The sequence below is a fragment of the Odontomachus brunneus genome, unplaced genomic scaffold, assembly GCF_010583005.1.
Source record: "Odontomachus brunneus isolate Ranch 3 - 2012 unplaced genomic scaffold, Obru_v1 Obru_scaffold_027, whole genome shotgun sequence".
Taxonomy (NCBI): domain Eukaryota; kingdom Metazoa; phylum Arthropoda; class Insecta; order Hymenoptera; family Formicidae; genus Odontomachus; species Odontomachus brunneus.
The window spans coordinates 2,070,717-2,098,260 of record NW_022639477.1 but is presented as its reverse complement, the minus strand read 5'-3'; the positions used below and the strand labels follow the sequence as shown (position 1 = coordinate 2,098,260).

The 27,544-nt window shown below is 38.2% G+C and overlaps 2 protein-coding genes across 11 annotated transcripts in view; both read left to right on the top strand.

Annotated features, from left to right (window-relative positions):
- Window positions 1-10,455, top strand: part of LOC116842725 (zinc transporter 1) — a 19,761-nt gene extending 9,306 nt beyond the window's left edge. For 8 of the 10 annotated variants that reach the window (XM_032812337.1, XM_032812341.1, XM_032812336.1 and 5 more), the window contains 7 exons: window positions 4,515-4,707; window positions 6,338-6,448; window positions 6,649-6,947; window positions 7,140-7,384; window positions 7,543-7,721; window positions 7,918-8,004; window positions 8,934-10,455. In XM_032812337.1, the coding sequence (XP_032668228.1) occupies window positions 4,515-4,707; window positions 6,338-6,448; window positions 6,649-6,947; window positions 7,140-7,384; window positions 7,543-7,721; window positions 7,918-8,004; window positions 8,934-9,338 (1,519 nt within the window). In that variant the 3' untranslated portion in view covers window positions 9,339-10,455. Of the gene's footprint in view, window positions 1-1,737; window positions 3,185-3,210; window positions 3,974-4,514; window positions 4,708-6,337; window positions 6,449-6,648; window positions 6,948-7,139; window positions 7,385-7,542; window positions 7,722-7,917; window positions 8,005-8,933 lie in introns of those variants that run through there. The other 2 variants (XM_032812345.1, XM_032812346.1) reach the window with 2 other exon arrangements.
- Window positions 10,456-12,585: 2,130 nt separating this feature from the next.
- On the top strand, window positions 12,586-27,380 carry LOC116842721 (vascular endothelial growth factor receptor kdr-like). Its single transcript, XM_032812317.1, is given in 22 exon segments — window positions 12,586-12,852; window positions 16,282-16,412; window positions 16,690-16,876; window positions 17,009-17,136; window positions 17,459-17,606; window positions 19,244-19,383; window positions 19,736-19,916; window positions 20,546-20,669; window positions 20,869-21,050; window positions 21,129-21,295; window positions 21,378-21,663; window positions 21,870-22,034; window positions 22,291-22,493; window positions 22,495-22,675; window positions 22,756-22,856; window positions 22,985-23,135; window positions 23,257-23,481; window positions 23,635-23,803; window positions 24,328-24,571; window positions 25,008-25,339; window positions 25,407-25,512; window positions 25,813-27,380. Coding segments are annotated over 22 exon segments (4,311 nt in total). The 5' UTR covers window positions 12,586-12,782; the 3' UTR covers window positions 26,503-27,380.
- Window positions 27,381-27,544: the final 164 nt, after the last annotated feature.

Here is a 27,544-nt window from a genome sequence, read left to right as displayed (position 1 = left end):
ATTTTTTCAAAAATAATATATTTGTAATCAACAACAGTGAGAAATAAACGTGGGATGAAACGATTACAATCGTACTCCAGTGGAAAAAATCACATAGAAATATCGAATTCTCCTACCCAATTATTCAAAGTATATAAGTACTACGAAGAATCCACTTTACTTGTGGAGCATTGGCAGCCACCTAGCGGTCCATCAACGAACTACTTCAAAGCAGAGTTCAAAACTAATGCAAAAATGTTTGAGTAATTTTTTTGCAGATAGGGTATCAATAGATGTAATATAGTATTTTTAAGCTTAAAGTAGCGAAAAAAATAAATTGAAATCAACATAACTTAAAATCGTAATCAACAAGGTCAAAGCTGTCTTCGAGATATTGAATTGAATAGCGATTCTTCAATTTATTTATATTCAATTTATTGTTAGAAAACTTCAATTTTCTAATAATAAATCAAAAAAATCCCTCCATTTTCGTACAATGGAGACGTTCTAATTTTTTGTGGCCATATTGAATCCGCCATTTTGAATTTTTTCGGGTGAGATATAAGTTCTTTAGAGTTGGAATCAATTTATTATTGTTAGTGAATGTTGAAATTATTATTTTCAGATTTAAAAAAAAAATTGAAACAAAAAATAGCTTTACAACTCCTTTCATTTGACCTTGAAATCAATTTTCAAGGTCAAACAGTCTCTAGGAATTTTCTCACTACTTTTTTCTTATATAATACATCAAATTTAACCTAAAAACAATAAATAGTTTGTGTTATCAGGGTGGTCGATATATAGACCACCCCCGTCCTCTAAAGGTTAACTAAATTTTTTTGATGTCACTATGAATATGCAATAGCAACGACGATTTTGCTAAAAGAGCAAAGTTATTTTGCTCCGTGATGACATGCAACTTGATGTTCTATGGTCCTTTCCTGCGAGGTAACTTTTTTGGAAGGAGTCGAAATTTTGATTCTATTTTCGCGACCTCATATTTCATTTAACGCCTATTTTAAGACTTTGAAGACTCCATATCGATCTCTTTTGATTCTACTTAACCCACCAGCCTCACTGAGTTAATCTACGATATATAGCATTCCGTGCGTTTTCCGCCATTTAAATACGCAAAGTAAGACTTCAATTTCCATATGCATACTGATCCTTCAGAACACATATAGTCAATAATAGTATTAAAAAGTTGAGGTCAAAAGTAGAACTAAAATTTCAATTCGAGAACGATTTCGAAACTAGTGCAACTTTGTTGCAAATTTATAGGAAAACTCGATGTTACGAGCGAGCAATTCGTTGTTTTACCGTCCTTTCTCCATTTTATTATTATTTTTTTATTATTATTCTTCCAATCACGCGAGTCTTTCGATAAGATAAAAACAATCGTGACACGTTATTTTTTTCTCTCTGCGCATGACAGTAAAGCGCGACGGAGGATCTCGACGAGAATCGATGAATTGTTCTCGGACGCGCATCGCGCGTAATAATAACTGTCCTATCGTCGGCGGCCGTTTTCGTTGTATTTTTATGTTCAGTGCATCTAGTGCATCGCACGTTCAGCGTTCAGTGCCATCCAAGATGACGCTGATGACGTTAATGATCGGAGGAGCGGGCATTTCGTTGTTCAAAGCCCATTACTGTGCCCGGATGTTCGCAACTAACGCTTTGATGGACCCCCCTCACCCCCGATTCAACACAGAGATGTCAGACGCGTGCGTGTAACCTACTGTGAATTGTGCTGTTCGCGCCCATGTGTGTGTACGTACGTACATGTGTCATCGTAACGACGACGACGACGACGACGTACGCCACGCTCACCAAGCTTACACGTTCGATTCAGGTCGACGCGAGCATTGCGCCGGTGAAAAAGGAAAAAGGAAAAAAGTGCATGTTGCTTGCACCTGGTTTGACCGATGGCTGCTCGTTTCGTCCCAAGTCTGGAAAACGCAGGAAATTAATAAAAAAAGAAAAGAGCACAATGTACTTTCGCGATATAGCATTGAAGCGTCGTCATTGACGCCGAATGGGTGCTTTAGGATCGGATTGTTTTAGATCACCACGCTTCTTTTTCTTTATTTCTGGTACATCTCAATTTGCAGCAATCAGTCGCGACTGTCGAATTGAACGACGATGTAGAGCAAGCCTGGAAAACGCGGAAAAAGAAAGAAGAGGACAATATACTTTCGCGTCGCCTAATGAGGATTGGATTATTTTAGATCACCACGCTATCTTCTATTTCTAGTTTTACACATTTACGGCGGTCGATCGCGATTGTCGTATTGAATAACGGTGCAAGGGGCGTAGATCGACATTGATCGGGCACAACGCACGGGCGCGCTCAATGAACCAAGAAAACGTCCAGATGTGCCTTCCGCTGCGAATTCTCGACTCGCCGGATTCGCCGCACGTCCCGTTGTAACAGCAACGATTAAGCGTATGCATGCCGACCGGCTCGAAATTGTCCCCGACGGAAGGCCGACGACGATCGGCGACGGAGACGAGGTCGCAGTGCGAATTTTTACGGACAACAACGAATGATTCATCGGCTTAATCGCCCGATAAGAGCCCCGGGGCGATCGACGGCGGCATTGTCGCGCAGGTACACGGATTTGGGGTTCGGGGAAACTGTCCAAGTGCCGCGGAAAGATGCAGATTGTCTGGCGATGCGACGGTGAATAATAAGCGCGGCCATGGAGATTAATGTCCTCGGGCGATCTCCGTCTGCCCGGAGACAGACGCGTGTCCGGATCGCGTGGGATCGCGAGACCGATCCATCGGGACGAGGAGGATCCTCGCGGCCGCGAACTGTCGGCCGCGCGAGGACCATCGCACTCTGTCGGAGTTCAAACACCGCGGGGCACCTCTGCGACCGCCGTTCCAATATCGTTTTGCACGCTCGGCCGTCCCGTTCAGTCGGGTGTCCGCTTCTTCAGCGATCCCCGCGTCTTTGCACGTCTATCCCCGGGGAACGTTGCCTGAACGGTAAAGAGTGCGACATTGGTGTTGTCCAGAAACGGTGTACTGCTTCTTCTTCTTCTTCTTCCTCGTGTAGTGCACGCGGCGCGTCACGTTGCGCGATCACCGTTCACGTGCTTCTTCACCTTGAGGAGTCCCAGGCTTCCGGTTGCGTTTGGTTCCAAAAGACCGCGCAGGATACACGCGGCCTTTGACCGTTTGGCGATCGCGTCGAGTAAGTATTACACTGATGAAGGTTCGGAAAACCTCAGAAGACCAAGTGCAGTGGAAGCACATGTTCTTGAGACGGTAACATGCGTTCATGCGATGAAATTAACTCATACAATCTTTTTTGTGGTGAGATAAGAAAGAAGTCTTTTACTTGGTTTGTTGCAAATCCGAATATTAAGATATCCAGAAGTATATCTTGAAGTCAAATAATTTAGAACATATTTTAATGTAATCGGAATATTAAATTATTTGAAAAAAGATGTTTTCATGTATTTAATTATCTCATGTATTTTAACGTACTTTTTAGTTATTTGGACAATACGGATTTTCTGAATAAAAAGCGTTGACTCGATGGCAGTCACACATCGTGGGCGTGAAATTTATTCGCAAAAAGGACTGAGCCGTGTATGTGTGCGTGTTGCAAATTGACTGATTGGAACACATTGACCGCGTTCACCAACACAGTCGGATCGTTTTATCGTCGGATGCGATAAACTTAGCGTTCCTTTTTTGTTTGTTAAAATAATGTGCCGAAAGCCCGCCGCGCGATTGTCTTGTGATCGTCTGTGTGAGGAGAATCTCGTAACAAACAAGCCAATCTCCCCTCGCTGAGCTCGTTTTTCCGCCGCGTAAATGTGTCATTATTATAAAGGCGAGCTTCAGGTCATAGCGCAACTATTCTAGCTCCCCTCGCAACCGAAACGAACGTCTGACCGAGCTGTCCCGATTTGCTCACTCGACCGTGCTCAATTCTCTCTCGCGCACGAATTAACATTTGGACGCGTAACGAACTGTAATCACAATTAAATTATTTAATATTCCATATATATTGAGATTCACATGTGTGTTATGTGCGTGTGTATGTGTGTGTGTATGTATGTATGTGGATGTGCGCGCAAGCGTATTGTTTGCAATCGTCGTTATCATTTACACTAACAAGCACTTCCTTCGCGAGGAAGAAGGTGAGATCGCTCTCACCATTCGTGGCACAGTCGCACTTTCGAGCAAACACACCCCAGGAACTTCTGAAATTTTTAGGAAAGTCGAAAGCCGACCTGTCCCGCGCGAGAAGCTCGCGAACTTCTACCTCCGCGAAATTTGAAGCACGACGAAGTCTTCGCCGAGACTCCGCGTCGCGCGAATTCTTCGGGTCGAATCTCTGCGACACGAGGACGAGAGTGAATTCCGGAGAATCGAGCGCACTTACGGAAAGTACTAGACGAGCAGTCGGGAATGATACCGGCAATATTGTAGAGCGACGTAATGTGATTCGTCTCATATGAGATGACGTGTCGTCAAGAGAGTAGATAGATATTCACCACGTGTCCCCGCAGGATCATGGCTGTGAAAGAGTGGTTCAGGAGGCTGCAGCCGGTCCAGCTGTACCTGGTGCTGTTCTTCACCATGACTTTCTTCTTGATCGAGATCATCGCCAGTCACGTGACCCATTCGCTGACCTTGCTCCTCAACGCGTACCACATGCTCTGCAACATTGTGGCGCTAGTCGGATGCATCGCTTCGATCAAGGTAAGCGCGAAGCGGTCACTCTCGCTTACTAAATGACACTCACGCGCGTGTCCACGACAGCGCGATATTAATCTTTTAACCCACTTCGTGTCGCACCGTATAAATGATTCTAAACGTTCTTTTTGTTCTAATTCGCCTCTTCCACGAGCGTAATAGGAAGGACTTGGATTCTCGACTTTGTCTGACGATAATCATCCGATCTTATTTAATACACAAAGACAATTTTGCACACAGAGAACAATATAATTATCCCAAACACGTAAATCTGATCTGGCTATGAGTCAGATTTAATGACTAGATTTATATGAGGGGGCCAACCATATTGTTTTTTTCCGTGTAGTGAAAATTGTCGTAGAACTTTGTAACCGAAGAATAGATTCTGTAGTAATTCATTATTCACACGAAGAAAAATAATTTGTTGGCCTGGAAAATTTTCTGCTGGTCTAGCAAAAAGATTTGCTAAGAGTACTAATCACTATTTTCTGGATATAATTTGCTGAATCTACAAATTATTTTGCTATAAGAACTATGATGGATTTATATCCATCTATGGTAAGCAGTTGCAGTTTTGCTCCGATAGCAGATAAATTTGCTAAGGATACATTATTTTGTATCAATAGCAAATTAACGTGATTCTTAGGACAAATACACTCAACAAATTTTTTCTATTCTGGCAACGAAACTACTTCTGCTCTGATAATGAATAATTTTTTAAATTAGTTACGTCAACTAAATTTTTTTGATGTCACTACGAATATGCAGTAGCAACGACGATTTTGCTAAAAGAGCAAAATTATTTTTCCCTGTGCACCCTTCATTTAATATGTGCTACTTATATATTTTAGGAAATATGCTATTAAAACATTTATGTTTTTAATGGAATTTTGTATATCCCTTAGCAAAATAACCTTATTGACTATTAAAAACCTAGTAAAATTTAGAAAAGAATTTATATGAAAAAAAAATATAATATTTTTTCCATGTAAGTAAGAAAGATCTAATTTTATTTCAGAAAAGATGAAAGATTCAGTGAGGTCGAAAGATTACTTATGAAATAATATGTATATTTATTCATATTTTGTAGGAATAATTTTTACTTACAAATATCTCACAAATGTTTTTTACGATTTCGTGAAATATATATACATATATATAGCAGTTAGAATAAGATATATTGTTACCTAAGATTATTCATATAAAAGCAATATGATTATATCACATTATTATGATTATATAAAATATGCTATTATATTATCATGATGATATAAAACTATTATTTAAATTCGATATTAGAAGCAATATGTACATTCTATGTCATTTGATGAAAATTACGGGGAAAATCTAGATTCAGGAAGACTCGCATTAAGGTATCGGCGCGCACGCATCGCTTCGATAACTCGGCCAAGTTCGTAACGACATACTGTGTATCCGTCGAATTTAGTGAAACGCGATGCGCACGCGATACTGTCCCCGCAAGAAGCTGATGAAGACGTACGAGAGACTCGTCGCAACGTTGCAACGACGAGCGCATTGCAACGACAAAAATCCTCTCGCGTGCGTTTTCTCCGCGACGTACTTTCTCTATGACGATAATTCGCAATTATATCGTGAATTATCGTGTTGCTTGCAGTACACCTATCGGGAGAAGTACAACAGTAATAGTAGCTCACTGAGGAACTCGGTCATCTGCATCAATGGCGAGGAACAAGGCTCCGTCACGTCGTTGTCGACGAAGACGAAGGTACGATCGAAGCGGTCGATATCCCGGGAGTTCACGGGGTGAGATTTGTCCGAGTTATTTGATTTAAATATGAATCAGAATCTCGTCGGAGAGTTCACCCACGCGTGAGTCCATGGCGAAGTCGACAAGCAAAGTCACTATTGTTATTCATAAAACGACGAATATCGATCGGCATGAATCTGTGAAAATGCGTTTCATAGGAATCATCGTCAGACAGGCGAATGAAGAACACCTTCGGATGGGCCAGAATCGACATCGTCACTATGCTCGTTTGCTTCGTCTTCCTCGCCTCCTTTTGTTTCTCTATACTGATGGAGGCCTTGCAGACGCTTGTGCATATCGATCATTTGGACGAGATGCACCACCCTTTGGCAGTATTATGCATCGGCGCTTCCGGTATTCTTCTGAACGCCTTCTGCTACATCTTGATCGGCGGGTTCACGTTCAATCAGGGCATCTTCCTGCACGTCACCAAAAGCGGAGATGTGATACTACGCAGGCGAGTCTCACGATTGCAATTACAATCTCGACGCTGGATATATACGTTCCTTTCTTTGCGATCTCTCGTATGGTCTTACTTTTTTTATTCTTTTCTGCATGTTTTTTCGTATCTTTTCTATCTTACCTTTTCTATACAAATTTCGCCCACTAACATTGATAATATATTTAATATTTTATATTTATATTTTAGAAATGTGAGTTCACAAGAGGCGAAAGAGGGCGAGCAACAATTGTCAGCGCAAACCAGACGAAGTCCGTTGGCGATACCGAAGAGCCAAGGTTTTCGAGAAACATGTCGCGACATTTTCGGCTGCGTCTTTGTTATATTGGTGTCGATCTTGGTTTACTTCACCGACTCCGGAGTAGCCAAGTACATTGACCCGGTCTTTGCCATTATTTCGTCGGTCTTCTTGATTGTTTTGTGTTACCCATACAGTAAGTATATTTTCTTTAACAAATTTATATAACAGCACATTAAAATACTAATCCAATATTAATGTTTTTATTCCGTTATTAGAAACATTTTAATTTTTACAAATCACGGTGACAATATGTGATAATTAGTCAATCTATCTTATTATTTCTTTCCGCAGTGAAGGAATCAGGCTTAATTCTGCTGCAAACAATTCCAAATCATATAAACATTGATTCTCTCAAGAGAAAATTGTTGGAAGCTTTCCCGGGCATCGTAAACGTTCACGATCTACACGTCTGGCAATTAGCAGGGGATAAAATAATCTCCACTGCACATATTATATTCTTAGATCCGAAGGTACCAGTTGTACTAATATTTTTTCATTATGGATTTGCTTAGAACGTTTAATGGAAGCTGTTCGCTATTTGCAAATAAAAATCTTCTTACAAGAAACTTTACTTTCTATATTAAAAAAAAATATACAATATCAAAGAAAACAAATCATCGCACTTAATATCAGTTAAAACTGAAGCTTTTTTGATTATTTTTCTAGGTTTACGCCAGCATCAAAGATCAAGTTACTGCCTTTTTCGTCGAAATGGGTATTACTCAGGTTACAGTCCAGCCGGAGTTTCACAAGGTACGCAAAATGTAACTAATTGTTAACAATTACTAACACAGAAAAAAGTCATATAACCGTAAAAATTATATTTCTGTTTATATAACTAATTTTCTGCAAACCAGATAAAAATTTAATAAGAGTAAAAACTTGTAGGAACAAAGATTCGCTTGGAGATTTCTAAGAAATTTCTATTTAGTCAAATGTTTTCAATTATCTCAGCTGACTTCTAATGCAGTATAATTCAGACGAATATTTGATCTAACAATCTCTTTTGAGATTGGTGTCGCATCCTTTGTGGATTTGTTTCCGACATTTTGTAAATATTATAGTTTACTTCTTCAAAGAGATAAATGACCTAAGAAAGTTTAGGTTTTTCAGGATATACGCGATAACAGAAATATCAGCTCTTATCACAGTATTATCGTCAAGTTATCGTTTTACTGTTCTTTTGTACGAACTGAGATGTTTTCTCCTATTAGCCGTTAATCACTCAACTTACATCAGAGCTCGGAATAGTTTGCCCATTTCAGGTGATTTTTGGGAGCTACGCCTTCTACCTTCCCTTGCCGCGCGGCGGGTTATGCAACTGACAGTCGCGGCTCTCAGCCTCGGATGTCTTTGGAACTATAAGGAGCGTATCTATGTGGTGGCCTACCAAAACTGCGTTCGGGGAGCGCGCTGATCAGCGCTAACGCATCATTCAATCCTTGTTGTAGTAGTATATGCTAACACGTTATTCTATCTTCATCGCTCATTACATAGATGCGCTCCTTATAATCTGGACGATCCTCTGAGATTGAAAACCGCGATCGTCAGTTGCACAGCCTGCCGCACGAAAGGGAGATAGAAGGCGTAACTCCCGAAAATCGTCTAAAATGAGCAAACTATTCCGAGCTCTGACTTATATTGTTGAATGATAACATCATTTAACGTTATAACACTTTTAGATGAAGCCGCATATGGAGAGAACTGATTGTTTGATTCGTTGTCACGGCGAGCACTGCAGTTATTCGCAGTGTTGCTCGCGCGAGAACTTTCTGGAGGAGAAAGACGCGCATGCGATCAGCAGAAGATACGAGAAAAAGGAGATAATACCGGCTTCGTCGACAATCAATCTGGAGAGATTCACCGCCTACAAGGAAGAAATCCCAGAGCAGTTTACGACGAGACTCGAGGTACCGACGCACGGTTCGTCGTGTGATGAGAACACGTTCTGCTCGACTGACCAAGAAAAAAACCAAAGTACTCGAGACATCGGTACTGATGATAGTTCCTGTGAGATAAATGATAATAGTACTGATCGGACTCTTGCAATCGTCGACAGCAATCTGGGTCATAACGTCGTATCTTAATTGTCTCTCGTTAATTGTTAGGACAAAATAGTTTCCTATTGAGGCCGGAAACGGTTAATGCAAGATTCGACGTGAAGACTGTAAGCTAGTATTAAGTATTACGATACCTGTACATATATATAAATAGCGAAATTCGTTCCAATAGAGGAATTAGAGTGATTAACGACTGACGACTTTCCGAGAAATAACGTGCACCGCTTATTAGACAAGCGCGACATTAACTTCGTGCAAGAGTTTACAATCTCTCTGATACAATGGAACACTCTTCACAAAGGGAAAATCGTAGAGAACTCTCCAATCAATATAGATATTTTCTCATTACGTTTTTCAGTGTATTACGTGACTTCTTATTAATAGTCGTTTATTTATCATTAAGTGATTTCGCGACGCATTATTTTACTGTTTAATTACTATTCGTTATGGTACAAACAAACGCTATATACCAGAATTTTTATGAGCGATATAGTTTCTTGCAAGGATAATCTCGTCAAGAAGAAACTGTCGTGTGAACGACTTCAGAGTCATTTTCTCAGGTTCCGCAATTTAATGAGCGATCTGCCAAATAAACATACATCGTCTGACCGACAAACTTAACCAAAGCTCAGGAGATAACACGTATCACTTTTTACTGACGACAATTTAGCGATAAAATTGGGGGCGTCAAATCAACCTATCGCACAGATAGCACATTGTTTATAGCACCGTATCTTGAGTCTGTTAGAAAAGATAATTGTTCAAATAATCGGAGAATCAGTAAATTCTGGACCTTATGCATGATGTTACTTAGAAATATCACGGAGAAACGGAAACCGCGGCTTTGACATAATCTGCGTTTATATATCACTCAGACTTATTATTACTAGGCAACTATTACGAGGCGGAAAAATCGAAACAGTTCTAACGCTTCTCGATAAGGAAACAATTAGTAAAACATTAGCGCATGAGATAAACGTAACTATGGCGTTTCAATTAAAACTTGAGAATCGCTATTTATTTATTGACTTACATTTTCAATCGTTTTATTATTAACATTCAATTGAAATGTAGTTTGATATATTCTCTTCGTTACAGAAGAGAATCACCTATTGTCGCAATAAAGTTAGAAGAGTTGCAAAGATTTCTTTCATTTTTAATTGAAGTCCTTTCTTCTCATCTAATCGATAACAGTTATAAAATATCGACTGATAACGGCTTCATTTATCGATATACTAACGCCATCGCTATATGAACTTCGTAAGTTCCAACGCATAATTGTCAGTGATCTTCCAACGATCAGTTCTGCTTTCATTCTTAGGCCAGTTCCACAACCTTCAGTTAACTTAACTAGCTGGTTATTCCATTGGACTTGACCAATTGCATTTGACATTAAGAAGAGTTAATCAGAATTAACCAATCACTATTAGAACTTAAAGTTAGCTATTGGGACTGGTAGTTAAAATTAAACGGATGTTGTGGAACTTGGACTTAGCAACAACGCGACAAACGCGACAGATATTAATAAAATTTCTTAGTCTGGACAAAAATATATTTTCATTAGCATTTTAATTAAACTTTGTGAAGTTTCAAATTATTCATTAAAAATGACTCATTAAATTGAAACATAACTTATTCCTTGCCGTGAGTTTTACACACACAAAACAAATTTGGTCAGTGTAATTGATTTTCTGTTGTCTGAGGCCCATAAAAACCATAGACATAATATATTTAGACCCAGCATTGAGGAGTGGGAGTAAGAGGCACGTAAAAAAAAATGCATTGCGTTTTGAGACCCTGCGTTCTCTCTCTCTCATTCGCGTATCTCTGTAACACAATTTCTCTTACACATATGCTCGTACACATGCGCGAATGAGAGAGAACGCAAAGTCTCAAAACGCAATGCATCCTTTTCTACATGCTCAAATAAAGGCAAACGCTCGATCTAGATATATTGTATCTATGATAAAAACTCGATTGTAGGAACAAAAGAAGCTCTATAGGACAGAGCTCGAAATAGTTTGCCCATTTTAGGCGATTTTCGGAAGCTACGCCTTCTATCTTTATTGCGCGGTCACGCAACTGACAATCGAGATTATAAGGATAAGGAAATTACAATTCAGATTATAAGGAGCACATCTATGTAATGAGCGATAAAAATAGAATAACGTGTTAGTATGTACTATACAAGGATTGAATGATGCGTTAGAGCTGATCAGCGCGCTTCCCGAACGTAGTTTTGGTAGGCCACCACATAGGCTGCGTTCCGAAATTCATTGTCAGTGCTGAAATTCTATAGTATACGTGACATGAACTATAGATTTTCAGTACTGGCAGTGAATTTCGGAACGCAGCTATAGATGTGCCTTTTATAATCCAACGACCCCCCAGGCTGAGAGCCGCGACTGTCATTTGCTTGGCCCGCCACATGGCAAAGGAAGATAGTAGGCATAGCTTCCAAAAATCGCCTGAAATGGCGGCAAACTATTTCGAACTTTGCTGTAGGAAATTTTCGTCAATCAAATATTCTCTGTTATCTCGATTGAGTTTGGATTTAGCTGCCCATTCAGACGAATATTTTCGGTCGCGATAACAAAGATATCATTTTTTATCACCGATTTTTCACCATATTTTATTATATGAGCTGAAATTTTTTCCGCGTATAATAAGAAATCAAAAAATGTGAGGTAACTTTAGTTAAGAAAGTACTGACGTGCTAATCGACGCCAATTCTCTCAGTTAACCAGTTCAATAACCGCTATTTTTCACAATTAGATCATGCTAATTTAAAAGTCAACATTGAGTTGTGAGTCGCAAGGACTTAGTATCGTACGCAAAATTTTGAGGAATTATCAAGTCACACATATTTTCCTCTGTTCTTATCTTTTCGTCGTATTTGTTCGTTCAACGAGCGACATAAAATAACGAAAACACTGTCTCTCGTTACTGTTGTGTAAAACGCTCAACGCATAGTAATTACATTTCACGAACATAACACTAAACTTCATTCTTGATCTTCCTCAAAGGTGGCAACTATCTCTCCCGATTAATTCCCCGACATGATAACGGCGATTTTTCGCTGAATGGGAAACGTCTATCGGATCTACGTGTGTCAATAAGACCGAAACGATCCTTCGCCGGCCGGCTCCACGCGCAACTATGAAGAATCAGGCCGACGTAGAGTATCGTACTAGAAGCCTGATGATGTTGCCAAAGGATGACGTTGTACTCGATAAGTTACACTCGAACGGGGAACCAGCCGGGTGGGGCCTGTTAGTTTCAATAACCGGTACACTCAGTGTGAAAGTGACTGTAGAACGGTGCGCACGTCATTCAGGCCTTGAAGAGAGACTCCGGGGACCCGACCTCCGTCTCTCCCTTCTCTTCCTCGTGCGTACCTACGATGTTTGTCGAGTGACTTTGATGTCTGGAAATGTGATTAAAAGTTGAGAAGTGCGTGAAAAACCGACAATGCTGTGCCACGCACTATCCTGTGCTCGGATGTTCGTGCTCGTTGTTCTACTGCTTGCACTCTGCCAAGGTAATTAATGCACCTGGTCTCACGCCCGCACGACGTATCTGTCATTTGTAAGAAGATTCTTTAGTGAAGCGTAACGCGCACAGTCACGTGGTCTCGACACTGAGTCACGTTTATTGGTGTCGCGATCGCGATTTTACCTCGGTTGCGTAGCACCGCATCGCGAAAGCGCATTCATCGGCGAATACCGATACGCTGGCTCCAACAGCGTTCCAGAGATTTCCAAATCGCCTGGAGGACATCGAACCTGAACTGACGTGCCATCCGTGACGGGAACATCCGCCACGTAATACTGAGTGAAACTGCTTATGTTCTTTTTTTTTAGACACACGAGTTTTGGTGAATGTAATTTGAATATTGCAATTCTTCTCATAGCATGAGCAACCTCGCAAAACAAACATTTCATATTTGTATACTGGCACGGCAAGTGTCGGCTTCTGTCGTATTCTTTCATACGTACATAATAGTCAGCACACTTTATAGCTTGGCGGGAAAATTTCTCAGTGATGACTGTTCCTTGCGTGTAAGCACGGTGGGAATTTATTTAACACTCAGAACAATCGCTGACTGGCCGTGTCTATGTCAGTGCAAATGGTACATTAACTATGTCAATACAAGCGATGATGTTTGAACATTTACCTACATGATATCGTGGGCAAGAGGATTGATTCATTCAAACAAATAACGCAAGTCCAGCTATTAAACATTAATTTTTCATCTGATTAATTGAATGTATAATAATCTCTAGTTCGTTTTGAATGCGAATTCAATCCCTGAACAATGTTGTTTTTACTGACGATATAGTCGAGTAGCTTTTATGAATAATAAGATATGTCCGGACTTATCGTATTACTGGATTGTGCACAGATCAGGATATGACACGCTATAAATATGAGAATATTATGCTATATGTTACAATACCATGATACTATGATATCGAGTTTTCAATTCGTATCTTTATATTGTGTCCGTATTTTTAATATATATCTGTTTTATTTTTCTATTTATAATACATCATTATCTTTAGTTTCACATTGTCTCCATATAGATTAGACTCCTATTGACTCTGTATCACGTATTATTTTTTTATATAACGGTAAGATATCGACTCCAGGTCAATCACGGTCATAGCGTATCACCGTATTCATTTGTAATACGTGGCTTGCTCACATTTAGCAAGAATTATAACACAAATTTCAATACGGATACGATATTGGTCTGAACGCGACTTTCTTAATAGAATAAAGATTCAAATAAAATTCTTGTTATCTAGAAAGAAATTGAAGAAGATATCTAGCGACATTCCTATAACACGTTTGTCAAGTATATTTGACAAACAAATATAAGAGAGGGAGAGAAATTCAAGAATTATTGATAAAATTTATAAAACTTGTTCTTTCAGCTTTTCCGGCTTTAACGTTTATCTTTCTTGAAAAGAAATTTAATTAACATTCTCGAGTGGAACTATAATCATGCTGACGTTTAGACTCTCTAATAACATACACCGGTGATACTAATCTTGCATAATAATTTGCTTAATAACTGGTACACGTTTGAAAATGTTATATATTTTATATATTATATTTTAGAGAAGAACTATGGAATACACAAACGTGTGTATATCGGAGATAAAATTATTTTTATCGGTTTACGCAAATGAATCGGTATAAATGGTCAGCGTTTATCGGTATTACTTCACAAATTGCGATAACGATATCATCGATCATGAAATAAACAGAAAATTGACTCCACGTGACATTGTCGTACATTTAACGTTTATTACTTCCAACATACTTCTAGAGATGAAAATCGATTGACTTATGATGTACGCCCATGATGTTCGCCCATAATGTACCCTCAAGATACATCTTATTGAACCTATTCTCCCGCATGACGTCCTAATAAGTGGCGATAATTTTATTAGGTCGTCTGGCAACATGATCGAATACGCGGGACCAAGGTCATGGTACATGACAACGTTTTATAAAAAGCATAATGAACGACAAGAGCGGAGTCATCTCTGAGATGTATCGCGTTATAAGCAGAGGAAAAAATAACTATCGATGCTATTGGCTGCATTTGTCACGTTTGGTTACATTAGTCATTTCGTTTATGCAACATCGTTCCTTCGTTCGATGACTACTTAACATTTCGGAATATTTTAAAAGGCACAAAAAGCGCGTATTATTGGAAATAACATTCTCCTGACGCAAACTCTTTTTTGCATTGGTGCTTCGACGAACTATCGTTACTTATATCGTATATAACTCGAACGTGCGTCAAATGGATATTGTCCGAAAAATAGAAAGATAAAAAAGAAAATAATTCTCATAGACTGTAGCAATATATGTTAAGAATAATATCAAGAGTTATTATCGTTATTATCGTTATTATATGTCCCTGCCATAAAAAGACTTGAAGATTTAGTTCATCTGCCTTGCTGGTAATTTCATCTCAATTAAAACGTCGCACTGTGAATATGAGGTAATTAAGTGGGCACTTCTCTTCGCTATTCTTTTTCTCTTTACGAATTACACACTACTGAACATTGTCGTACTCGAAACACGCAAATGTGAGGTTCTGTCGCCAGATCTTTTTCTTAATTACGAGCGATACAACAAACGATAAGCTTTCAAAATTAATTGATTGATTAAACTTCCCTAATCCCACACGCTAATAAATGTAATAGAGAAAATGTTATCTCTCCGTAAAAACCAATAAAATATTCATCTCGTCGTCTATTTTATTTTATAACGCGTTCATTTTCAAGTATAGCTTCTCGACATAATAAACAGTACAGTAATGAATCGTTTTAACACGATTTACGCATAATCTATTGTGTTTACATATGATGCTGCGAAGATTGCACGAGCATATCTGTAATAAACCTTCCGTCCCGCTACTCGCAACGGACAACTCCATTTACCGCAAATTATTACATAGCTTCACCAATGTACATTGTAAATCCTGGTTGTTCTCGCGTTTGGCGTCCGTATCCAGCAAGCTGGCTGATAATGCCGCGTTATCAGTAGAGGAAAGAAAGGACTTCCTCCCTAACCACGATCGTATTTACGCAGAAACGAAACTAACGGCACGTGCACCCTTCTATGCAGAAAAATAACGAGAAGAGCCAGATAAAGTCATCCGCAGGACATTGCGGCTTACGGTGACGTTTCTCTCGAATCTGCTAACCAGATCGTTCCCGTCTATCGCAATACGCAGAAATTTTCAATAATTTTTTGTTTAGATACAAATGGATTTCCCAACTGTCACAAGATAAAGCGCTATATAAAAATAATTATGCATATCAATATCAACGAGCGACGATAAGAAAGTCAGAGATCAGCAATGTCGAAACTGCACGAGAGACTATTATTTTCACGACATCGAATCCGGAGTACACGAGTAAATTATTCTTCTTTTGTATTTCAGTGTCGTGTAGTACGAAGCCGGTCATCTCTCCGAGTGAAAAACAGCTGGTGATAAATGAAGGTGATCCCTTAAAGATCGAGTGTACCGGGAACACTCGGATCAACTTTACCTACCCACTCACCAAAGACACGGTATATATGTTGCGCACCGTTTAATTAGGATAAGTTATTAATAATTGATCACTCATAATATGTGAAGTGACGCTGTGTCTGCTATTACCTGACAGACATGATAAATGTTTGAGTAAAGATGACTTATAAGGAAAATTGCAAAGTTCATTAGAAGGAAAATTATAGATAAGACAATTTTCCTTTTAATTATTAAAGAAGTCAACATTTTTGCCTTAACATCGCGAAGCAGAGCGCAACAGGCGTACGTATTAAATCTTACATCGCTGTACTTGGTCAGGTAAACACTTCTGAGACGAGAACGACCGAGAAGGAAGAAGATGGCGTTTTCACGTTCACCTTAGAACGGGTGTCAACCGTTTTCGGCGACACCGGTTGGTACAGTTGCGCTGATGAAAATATCGATATCGAGACTTTGGATAACCATAACGATCCCGAGGTGAACTGGCTATACGTTTACGTAAGATGTAAGTAAGATCAATTGCATATACTTTACTTTCCCTTTCGCATAATGAACCATTGTTCATCTTTCCTTATCAATTCTGCTGTCATATGGGCGTATTCGTGCTCTCCGTGAGTTAATGAAACATTACTTACAGCCAATATAAGCTTCTTCGTGGAGCGAGTCAACTATCATCCTATTGACGTGTTCGCCTCGGAAGACGTCTTGATACCGTGCAGGCCTACATCGCCAGACTTAGTGGTCAACTTTGTGCCAAGCGACAATGTGAGCAACAACGATATGCTAACGAACGATTCGCAAAAAAATAAAGTCAACTCTAATTATATCCGTTGTTAAACGACTCCGGACGAGTCTCGAAGCCGAAGAATCGCTCGTGATCGAATAGTCCTTGGAAGGGAAAAAGGAAGCTTTAAACTTAGCTTAGATTCGTAGAACTCGCGGTCGGAAATTTTTATCGGGGCGTCCATTCAAGAAGGTTCAATCGTGTCATCTTGACAAATTTGTCTCATTGATTCTTCGACGCGACGTAAATGGTCGGGCCAGATATCTTTTGCTCGTAGTAGAACAACGCATTATTAATGTGCAGGAAGAGGAACTGAAGAACATAACGTCGTTTGACCCGAAAATTGGTTTCACGATTAGAAATATTCGAGTGATACACAGCGGCGATGTCTCGTGCATGATCGAAAAGAACGATGAAAAGCAGATAATGAACTATATGTTGTACGTAGAAAGTAAGTACTATATACTCTCTGTCTTCCCTGTTCCGATATATCCCTGTTCATATAATTTAGTACACATAATATTATATACACACTAGAGATGTGCGAATAAAAAATTTTTAATATCGAATCGATGAAATTTCACCCGAATCGAATCGAATTGTTGAAAAAATTTTTAATTAACATAATCATTGAATTCAACATGAAAATCGTGATTTCGGTATGAGAGAGAGTATAACATTGATCATGTCAATGAAATCAATTCATTTTAAGGTAAGAGATATATAATATATAGTTGATAAACGTGTATGGAATGTTCCAGCTTTGAAAGTTGCGCAACGACACATATCCGACAGTTGTCGGTAAGAGTTTATCCAGAAGCCATTATCTTCTTTTAATATTTTTGAACAAAATCTTAACGTTCACTGAGAGAAAAGACTGGTAACTATAACAAACTGCATTTAGTTACAGAAATTCGTTGAATGCTTAGTAACTAATACTAAATATGATAATAATTACCAAATATTTAATAGATCGGGAGTATGAAGTAATTGCATCCACAGTAACATCAATTAAATAATTTAGTAATAGTTACTTAATGTTAAATATTTAATATGAAATATATTACAGTTATGAACAGATATTTGATAATTGTTATGAAATTGTTATATCTCATGTAATAAAAGATTCAATAGGTACGAGTTCTATTTTGTTACCAGTATAAGTATGTTTTGTTGCAGCACAACGAAAAATTCATTCATTTGCAGCTATTACATCGTTTCAATATCTATTATTACAGATGGTTAGTTGAACCTACCAAAAATTTTGTAACTATTACAAAATCGCTTATTTTGCTCAACTATTCAATAAGTTTTATTTACCAAATATATTCTGGAAGCAAATAAATTTTACTTTTGTCAAATAAATAATTTATTTTACAGAACTAAATTAATTAATAAGTATTGCCATAGCTTTGGCCCGCTACATTTACGTCTACCATTTAGTAATAGTAACCAAATTTTGATAATATTTACTAAATTTTTCTCTCAGTGTATAGCAAACTTTTTAAGTCATGCTAATTCTCTTAAGGGAAAGTGGATGTCTTTAACCTTCTAACCGTATTCGTTTTGGATATACTTTGACCATGTTCAGGATCTAAATAGACCCAATGGTGAGAACTTACTATTTAATTGATATATATGTATTTTTTTATACCTTTTATTTTAGCATTATATAAAGTAATTTAGTGTAATATGTACTGACTTTTTCTAAAATAATTCGAAAAGTCGCGAAATATCACATTTGTATTTAGAATATTACAAAAACTGTGTGAACTTTGAAACTACTTTGGATCAAAAAAGACCCAGAGCACGGCTAGAAGGTTAATAGTTTTTTGTTAATGCTAATGTGCGCGATTCGTATTCGAATCTTTTTGATTCGAAATTTTCGAATTATTCGGATTCGAATTTGAATCGAATCGAATTTCACTTGATTCGATTCGATTCGAATTCGAATAGTTCGCACATCTCTAACACAGACATATATACAATAATTTTGAAGATGTCGCGCGTCGTGCGTAATCAGTTGAAAATTCATTATGACACACCGTCCTCGTCATCTATTAATAACGATGCAAATTGTTTGTTCAGAGAACTACCAAGTGCCTGTGCCGTTCATCATCGAGAATTTTCATTATATCACGTATGGCGAAAATCTTACCATCAATTGCACGATGGAATTACAGTATTCTGTAAAATATATGATAAATTGGTTCCAGAATTCGAAAATGGTATACGTTGATCTTTTAGTTTTTAGCTTTACATCATGCGAAACTATGTCAGGGGAGGAGAAATGCTCCGTAACACTTTGAAAGCTAAATGGTGGATTCATTTAAAATGAATCTTTTAGTTGAATCTTTAATGAGATTACCAAGTTTACTGTTGCAAATACAAATCAATTAATATACACGGAGATTCTCGTGCGCGATATTTTAACATATATACCGTGCATAATTAAGGGATTAATTGAAAGAGTGTTTAGACAAATCGATAAGAAAGGAGTTTTCTATTTAGTTATCATTTAATTATATATTAACTACGGTATATACTAATGTCGCGCGCTCACGGACGCACGATTTTTAGTTGCAGAACAACAGCAGAATAAACATTCAGGGTATTAGAGAACCCATCAGTCCCAGTAATATCCGTGTCACGTCTCAGATAACGATATTTAACGTAACGGCCGAGGACGACGGGAAGTATGAGTGCCTTCTCAAGACGTCTCGCGGGAGTAAAAGGACGTCGAAGAACATTAAATTACATGGTTAGTTTATTGCTTGATTCGAATTATGACGAGATAAAAAATATGAACTATATTACTTATTAAAATCAATTAATGTTGATGTTTAACTATTTAATTGACATCAATATTAATATGTAAAAATATACATATATATATATATATATATATATATATATGTTTAATTTTTAATGTATATATATATATATACACACATATATATTAATATTAAAAAAATATATATATAATATTAATTAAATATTATAAGTAATATTTAATTAATATTAATTTTAACCGAGAAATATTACTTATAATATTTATTATAATATTACTTATAATATTACTTATAATATTTAATTAATATTAATTCCCTGCTTTATTGCTTGATTTAGAAAGCAAAAATAGAAGCATATACTTTTGCTCAGCCTTTTACATACTAACTTCATTATATATAATGCTATATTTTCATATATATATATATATCACGTATCCATGCAGCACACAGTAGTTCTTTTTTCACTAAGCACTACAGAAAGATTACATGTCGAATATATTTAAATTGAGGTCACGAACTGTATAGGACACAACTATTTCCAAGTGTATGTATACTTTCGTGCTCGGGAAACAATCGCACTCGTACCTTTTATTTTCAGATCCTCAAATAAGATTCATTAATCTTACGTCTCAACATGTCGAAACATATTATCTGGGAGATAAAGATGATAATGTGAAATGGGTCGTTTACTTCGTAGGATATCCGAAACCCGAAATAAAATGGTACGAACTTTAACAGCGTACTGAAGAATTCTAACTAAATGAGCAGTACTCTGTCCTTTGATATGCATGAATGCGACAAATATTAGCGCGACAAATTACGTAAATGAATCAACATTTATAAAATTTCGATGTTATGCAAAAATGTATGTTTTAATATACTCGAAGATATATTGTTTTATTATTGCCTTTTTCATCGCAGGTTTAAATCGAACGACAAGGAAATTTTAAGAAATGTACCATCAAAATACAAAATAGAGATAATGCCGACATATACTTCTTTGGAAATAAAATCATTAGAGATCTGGGATACGGGAAATTATTACATCGAAGCTAATAATAATTACATGGCCAAAACGATAAACTACACGCTGGATGTCTCATGTATGAAGACTGCTTCACTTTATTCAATATGAAATACGTAATAGCACCAACACGCGTGAAACCAATTGTTGCTTTTAGCTAAGCCGGTGACCAGACTCACTAATATTCAGCCTTACTATACGCCCAATGAAACTGTGAATTTTATTTGCGGCGTGTTAGCTTTACCGTCGCCGAATATATCGTTGACTTTCCGCAAGTGTCCTAATTATCCGTCGCGTATAAATTCAACAGACATACAACTGGCGGTGAGCCAAACTTCGTATTCATCTTAGATAAGTGTCTGTATCTGTATTTCGTATAACGGAAAGCTTTCGCGTTTTTTTATAGAATACATTCATGGAAGAATTCGGTCAGATCAACTTCAGTTTGACGGCCAACATAACGATTGAGACGTCAGGAATATTAACGTGCGAGTCCTGCAACGATTACGGCTGTGATAAGTCGACTGAAGTTATCTTCGTGTCCGATGGAACAGGTGCTTTCGGTATCATCGCACCAGAACAGCCGATCACGAGTGGCGACGACGTGGAATTGACATGCGCCGCTTCCGTATACAATTACACGGATATGCTAACGTGGAAAAATCAAAAGGACGAACCCATCAAAGAAACAGGTAATTCTGAGCAGAGATTTAAAAAGAAGAAGCTGAGAGTATGCGTATACATGATTAAATAGTAAATCGTGAAATGTCCTTTCGCAAAAATTAATCTTTGAATTATTAACGATCTCGACAGAAAAATCGGGTAGAAATATTAAACTCTTAGACGAACATTATTTGGGCACCGTTTGAATACTGACTGTAAACTTTTACAATTTCAGAAAGAATTGAGATTATACGTCGTGAAACTCCGTTCACCTATCGATCAATCTTGAAGATCTATCCTGTCCAGAAATCAGACTCTCAGAATTACATATGCTACGGACAATCCGCATCGTTAGACAATCCAATTTCAATATCTATGCTTTACACATTGGATGTTAAAGGTAATTATGTTAATTTATTTATCTATATAAACAAAGTATCATCTCATCAAGTATGTATATCTCGAGTTCCAATGCGTATGAATTTCTAAAAAATCTTTTATCAGCTTGAAGAGAAATATATCAGGTGAGAAACATGATAAAACAAGCTATAAAATGCAATAAAAATCTATTTTGCAATGCTATATCCACTGTACTTATATCATATCTTTATATAACCGATAATACGTGTTGTGACTATTTTTTTTTAATATCGCAGAGCCAGTGGCACCTTTCTTCAATTCTTCGACCAATATGAACGAGACCAAAGTGAAGAATATTGACGAGGTTAAGGATGGTCGCAAAACGATAGTTTTAAAGTGCTTCGCGGGTGGTATGCCGAAGCCTGTAGTAACTTGGTACAAGGTATATGTCGTTTCCCTACGTTCGTCTTTGTTCGGTGAAATTGAGTTCTACATTTTTTCGATCATTATTCCAGGACAACGTGAAGCTGAACGAAAACGCGCAGTACAACTTCACAAATAATTATCAGGAGCTTAAGATAAAATATATATCGCAATCCGACAGTGGAACGTATTCGTGTCGCGCCACTAATCGAATAGGCGAAAAAGAAACTTTCCAACGGATCATAGTGAACGGGAAATGTAAGTAAAAATTCGATAATTCGCTCACTTGTGAGTCACTGAGTCGGCAAAAATATGAAGAAAACGCAAAATCTTTTCAGGGCATAATCACGATATAATATTAATATCGTCGATAGCGGTTCTGGTTATTATATTGTTGATTTTTGCAATCTGCTTTATAATAAAATTCCGCCGTGAAAAGGTAAATCGCTCTCTATATTTTCTTCTTCTTTTATTATTTTATACAATTCGCGTAAAAGCGTGCACATAAGCGAGCTGCGAGGAAATCTGGGGAACGTAACGCTAAGTGAGAAACAATTTGTCACGTAGAAAATGAGGAAGGAATTGATGGAAGCAGGTCTTATGCACTTCGAGGAAGGCGCCTTGGAGTGTTTAAATCCAGACTTGACGGTCGACGATCAAGCGGAATTACTTCCTTACGATAAGAAGTGGGAATTTCCGAGGGAACGGCTAAAGCTCGGTGAGAGAACAGCCGTTTACACAACGCTGTTCAGTTCAACCGCAATATTTATTCCGTCTAACTGGACGGAGTGTTTAGATATCCGTTATATATGTAACATTCCGACTAATTCCTCTTTCAGGGAAACAACTTGGTAGCGGTGCGTTCGGGGTGGTGATGAAGGCGGAGGCGCAAGGAATATGCTTAAGCGAGACCGTCACCACCGTCGCGGTGAAAATGGTACGGCGAACCACCGATCCGACTTATGTCCGCGCGCTCGCCAGCGAACTTAAAATAATGGTGCATCTCGGCAAGCATCTCAACGTCGTCAACCTTCTCGGCGCATGCACGAAGAATATTTCCAAACGTACGTATCGCTGAAACGATTCGCGTCGGGCAATTGTGCCGATTTTTAAATATCCTGTCGATGAGAGATGGGAGAACGTTAGGATGACGGTGAAATTTATTAAATTATTTGGTAGAGGCGCTCATAATCATTGAGATTTATGTGTTACGATAGGCGAGCTGTTGGTGATCGTCGAGTATTGCCGCTTTGGCAATTTGCATAATTACTTGTTGAGACACAGAGGGGGTTTTATCAATCAGATCGATCCCAACACTGGAAAGCTCGATAACACCATCGGTCTGGATGTGTTGACGAGAACTGTCAGTGTCAGTAGTAATAACAGGTTTGTCTACTGATATTATCACGTTTAAGTATCACATTGTCCATCCTCATCTTATCTTGTTAGATACAAAATATTACTTGTGCTTGCTTTCTAAATTAACTGCATTTTAATAAGTTGCTTTCTAAATTAACACTACACTTTAATAAATTACCATATATATATTTTCATGTGTTCTAATACGACTTAATTGACAGCAAAAATACTTTCTTTGTGTCGCATGAGACGTCGATCGAGGTCGTGAAAATAATCTATTCATGTTCTATTATTCGTAATTAAAGTTCTCTTAACGATTAAGTTTTCCCTATCGTGGCGGAAGACTACTTTGCTTCATACAAAATCTTAGGAACTGAGGCTAGCTCATACAATCACACACATCCTGTGTCCACGAATGTTCTCCTGCTGCATGCCGAGTCACGTAAACCAACATCGTTGCATGTGAGGGGCTCTATGGTTTAACAAGGTTCTTCTTTTCTCTTATGCCCATCTGACAGGATAAAATATGCGGCATTATCCTTTTCTCGCAGTCTTAGTGCGAATTCGGGCATCGATACGGTGCAATATTGTCCGGCAAGTAGTTCGGACTCTCAAGATATCTGCTTGTCACCAAACGGCGGCTGCATTTTGAGCAATAATTCATCTCAACCGGGCTGGAGATCGAATTACCGCGGTGACTACCAAGACCACAATCTCAAACCGATTTGTACGCAGGATCTATTGTCTTGGGCGTTCCAAGTAGCACGCGGGATGGAATACCTGAGCCAAAGGAAGGTACGTCTGGCATACAAAGTGAACAATGAAAAAAAGCCCGAAGCTTCCGATATATATTTTATAAATTAATCGGCAAACTAGCTCTATATTATCCGCAAATTTGAGATATTTTAAACGGATCTTTTGATTTTTATATGAATTTGCGAAGTTACCCATATAGCACAAATCTCTAAAAGACTTCTTAAAGAATTCCAAAATTGTTCTGGAGAACTTGGGGACTCTTTTGGAACTCTTTAAGAAGTCTTTTAGAGATTTATGCTATATGGGTAGTTTCGTGAAAAGATATTTATCTGTTTAAAGTGTATGCAAGCAAATGTACATAATGTTTCATGTGATTAATATGTATTTATATATACTATTAATAATGTAGTTTCCCTCAAGACTGTGTCTTACGTATTAAATTATTATATAACTATTCATACGTGTTCTTCTTCAGGTGTTGCACGGTGACTTGGCGGCGAGGAATATCTTGCTCGCCGAGGACAACATTGTGAAAATATGCGATTTCGGTCTGGCAAAGAACATGTACAAAGACGGCAATTATAAAAAAAAGGGCGACGGCCCATTGCCAATTAAGTGGATGGCTATCGAATCCATAAGAGATCGAATCTTTTCAACTCAATCAGATATATGGTCCTATGGAATAGTGCTCTGGGAGTTCTTCACTTTAGCCGAGACGCCGTATCCCGGCATGGAAGCCGAGAAGCAATATCAGAAACTGATCGAAGGCTACAGAATGGAGCAGCCGGAGTACGCCATGCGCGAAATGTAAGTGAAACCTATCGACACGCTAAAAGACCGGAATCTCTTACATGTGATTTTTCATTGTTTACAGCTATGACATAATGCTACAATGCTGGAAGGCTAAGCCCACCGTGCGACCAAGCTTTACAGACCTCGTTACGAGCATCGGCGATTTACTGGACGAAAGTGTGAAATCGGTAAGTCACTCTACACTATTTCATATAGATGTAAAGCTTCTGAAACTAGTCATAACAAATATTGCAATATTTATTGCGCGACGTTAACAACTTGTATTCTAAAAATGCGATTTCACAAAACAATTTTATTATACACGGTTGAATGCATCGAATTAACTAATTAATATATGTAATTAATTGAAAGGGCAATTTTTCTCCAAACTATATATATCTAGACGCACGAGAAAGCACGTCTATAAAAAAATATGCGTCTTGAAAAAATAGCTTGGTATGTAAAATTACCTTCCATTTCTGCCACAGCATTATATCAGCCTGAACACACCTTACATGGACATGAACACGATGAGCCTGGAGGGCGGCAAAAACGATTATCTGACGATGATGTCCGCGCCAGACCATACGACTCTGTCGTCACCCAGCAACTATGTAAATTCGCCATCCCCAGAGAGTAACATGGATCCTGCATACTTATGTATGAGTCCCGGTTATCAGACGGACGAGTCCGGCATATTTAGTCCCAGACCGCAGGATCGTTCTCATTTCGAGTTTCCATCGCCGGCATCGGACTCCGAGGACGCCGTCGAGCAGTCGCCTATGCTCAAGCAAGACTTTGACCCGTACCTGAAACCAATCAACGTCCAAGAACGGAGAGCCGAGTTTGCGCGACAGAGACAAGCGATGAAGGATCAGATGACCGATCAGCCAATCGACCGACCTATCGATCGAGATTCCGGTTACTGTAACGCGCCGCGAAATTTACATTTGATCGACCTGGACGGCGTGGACGAGAACGACGCAGCCAAGAAGCAAGCGGAGCAAGCGGACAAGACAACAGACTCGCGGAAGAGGAACTATCCGTCGTCCATCATCAGCACACAAGACAATTACGTGAATATGCCAAAGCAGAAAAGCGATCTGCGAAATGACATGCCGGACAGCTTCAGCAATCCGAGCTACGTGATAATGATTAATCGCGAGACGGACCAGTGAATTTAGTCCGCGAGATTCGACGTGTGTGCTCATACGTACACGGTCGTTTCAAATGCAGAATTCAAGATGTGCTCGAGTTCGTAACGTCGCGTCGGCGATTTGTCCTACGACTTTCCGCGCCATTATAGTTCCACTGATCGTGTCCTTCCGTCGTAATCGATATCGCCTGATATTAACGTCTGATCTAATACTTCGCGAGATGCTTCTCGAGTATGTGCCATGACGATAGACAGCGCATCAGGATTACTAGGAATGTCGGTGAGTAAACGTCATTTAGACACGAAAGGAACTATCCGTTTTTAATTATGACGGAATCATCTCACGAATCACGTTCGATTGATAGATAACAACGTCGTTTTCGATTCTTAGAAATCGACTGATTCTCGAGTGTCGGTGTGATACATTTGGAAAATACATCACAAGAGTTCTAAAGGTTTATCATTACTACGAATCCTTTCTTATCGTATTATATTATACGTGAATAAATGACTAATCGCGAGTATTCGACATGTAAGTATCTGTGGACAAATGATTTATTTGTCTTGTATGGAATCTATCGTTGAGATAACCGATAAATTATCGCTTGTCCACATATCAGTCGTTCCGAATCTGAATACTTAATTAGCTTTTAATGTAATAGAATATCATTGTCTATAATAATATTGTTATAGCATTAATGACACTCACACATAAAGTACAATGTAATATATGTCAGTGAGATAAAATACTATGTGGCGAAAAGATGTGAGGAGAAAACCAAACTTTTGTTCCATCGATGACATTTTCATGATTCTTATTAGTATCTATTTGAAAGACTATTCTTCATAACATTTTTTATTTCCTTATTTTACAACAAAATATATTTTTATATTACTACATGACAATTTTTTTGTCAATTTTTACTTATTCGCAAACAATGTAAATTTATGAAAGCGATTAATGCAATGCTAATATTGCAATACAAATGAATGAGCTCTTTCAACTTGTACTTAATACTTGTGACAATATGCTATCAATGAAAAATATCCAATTGTTCGAATTT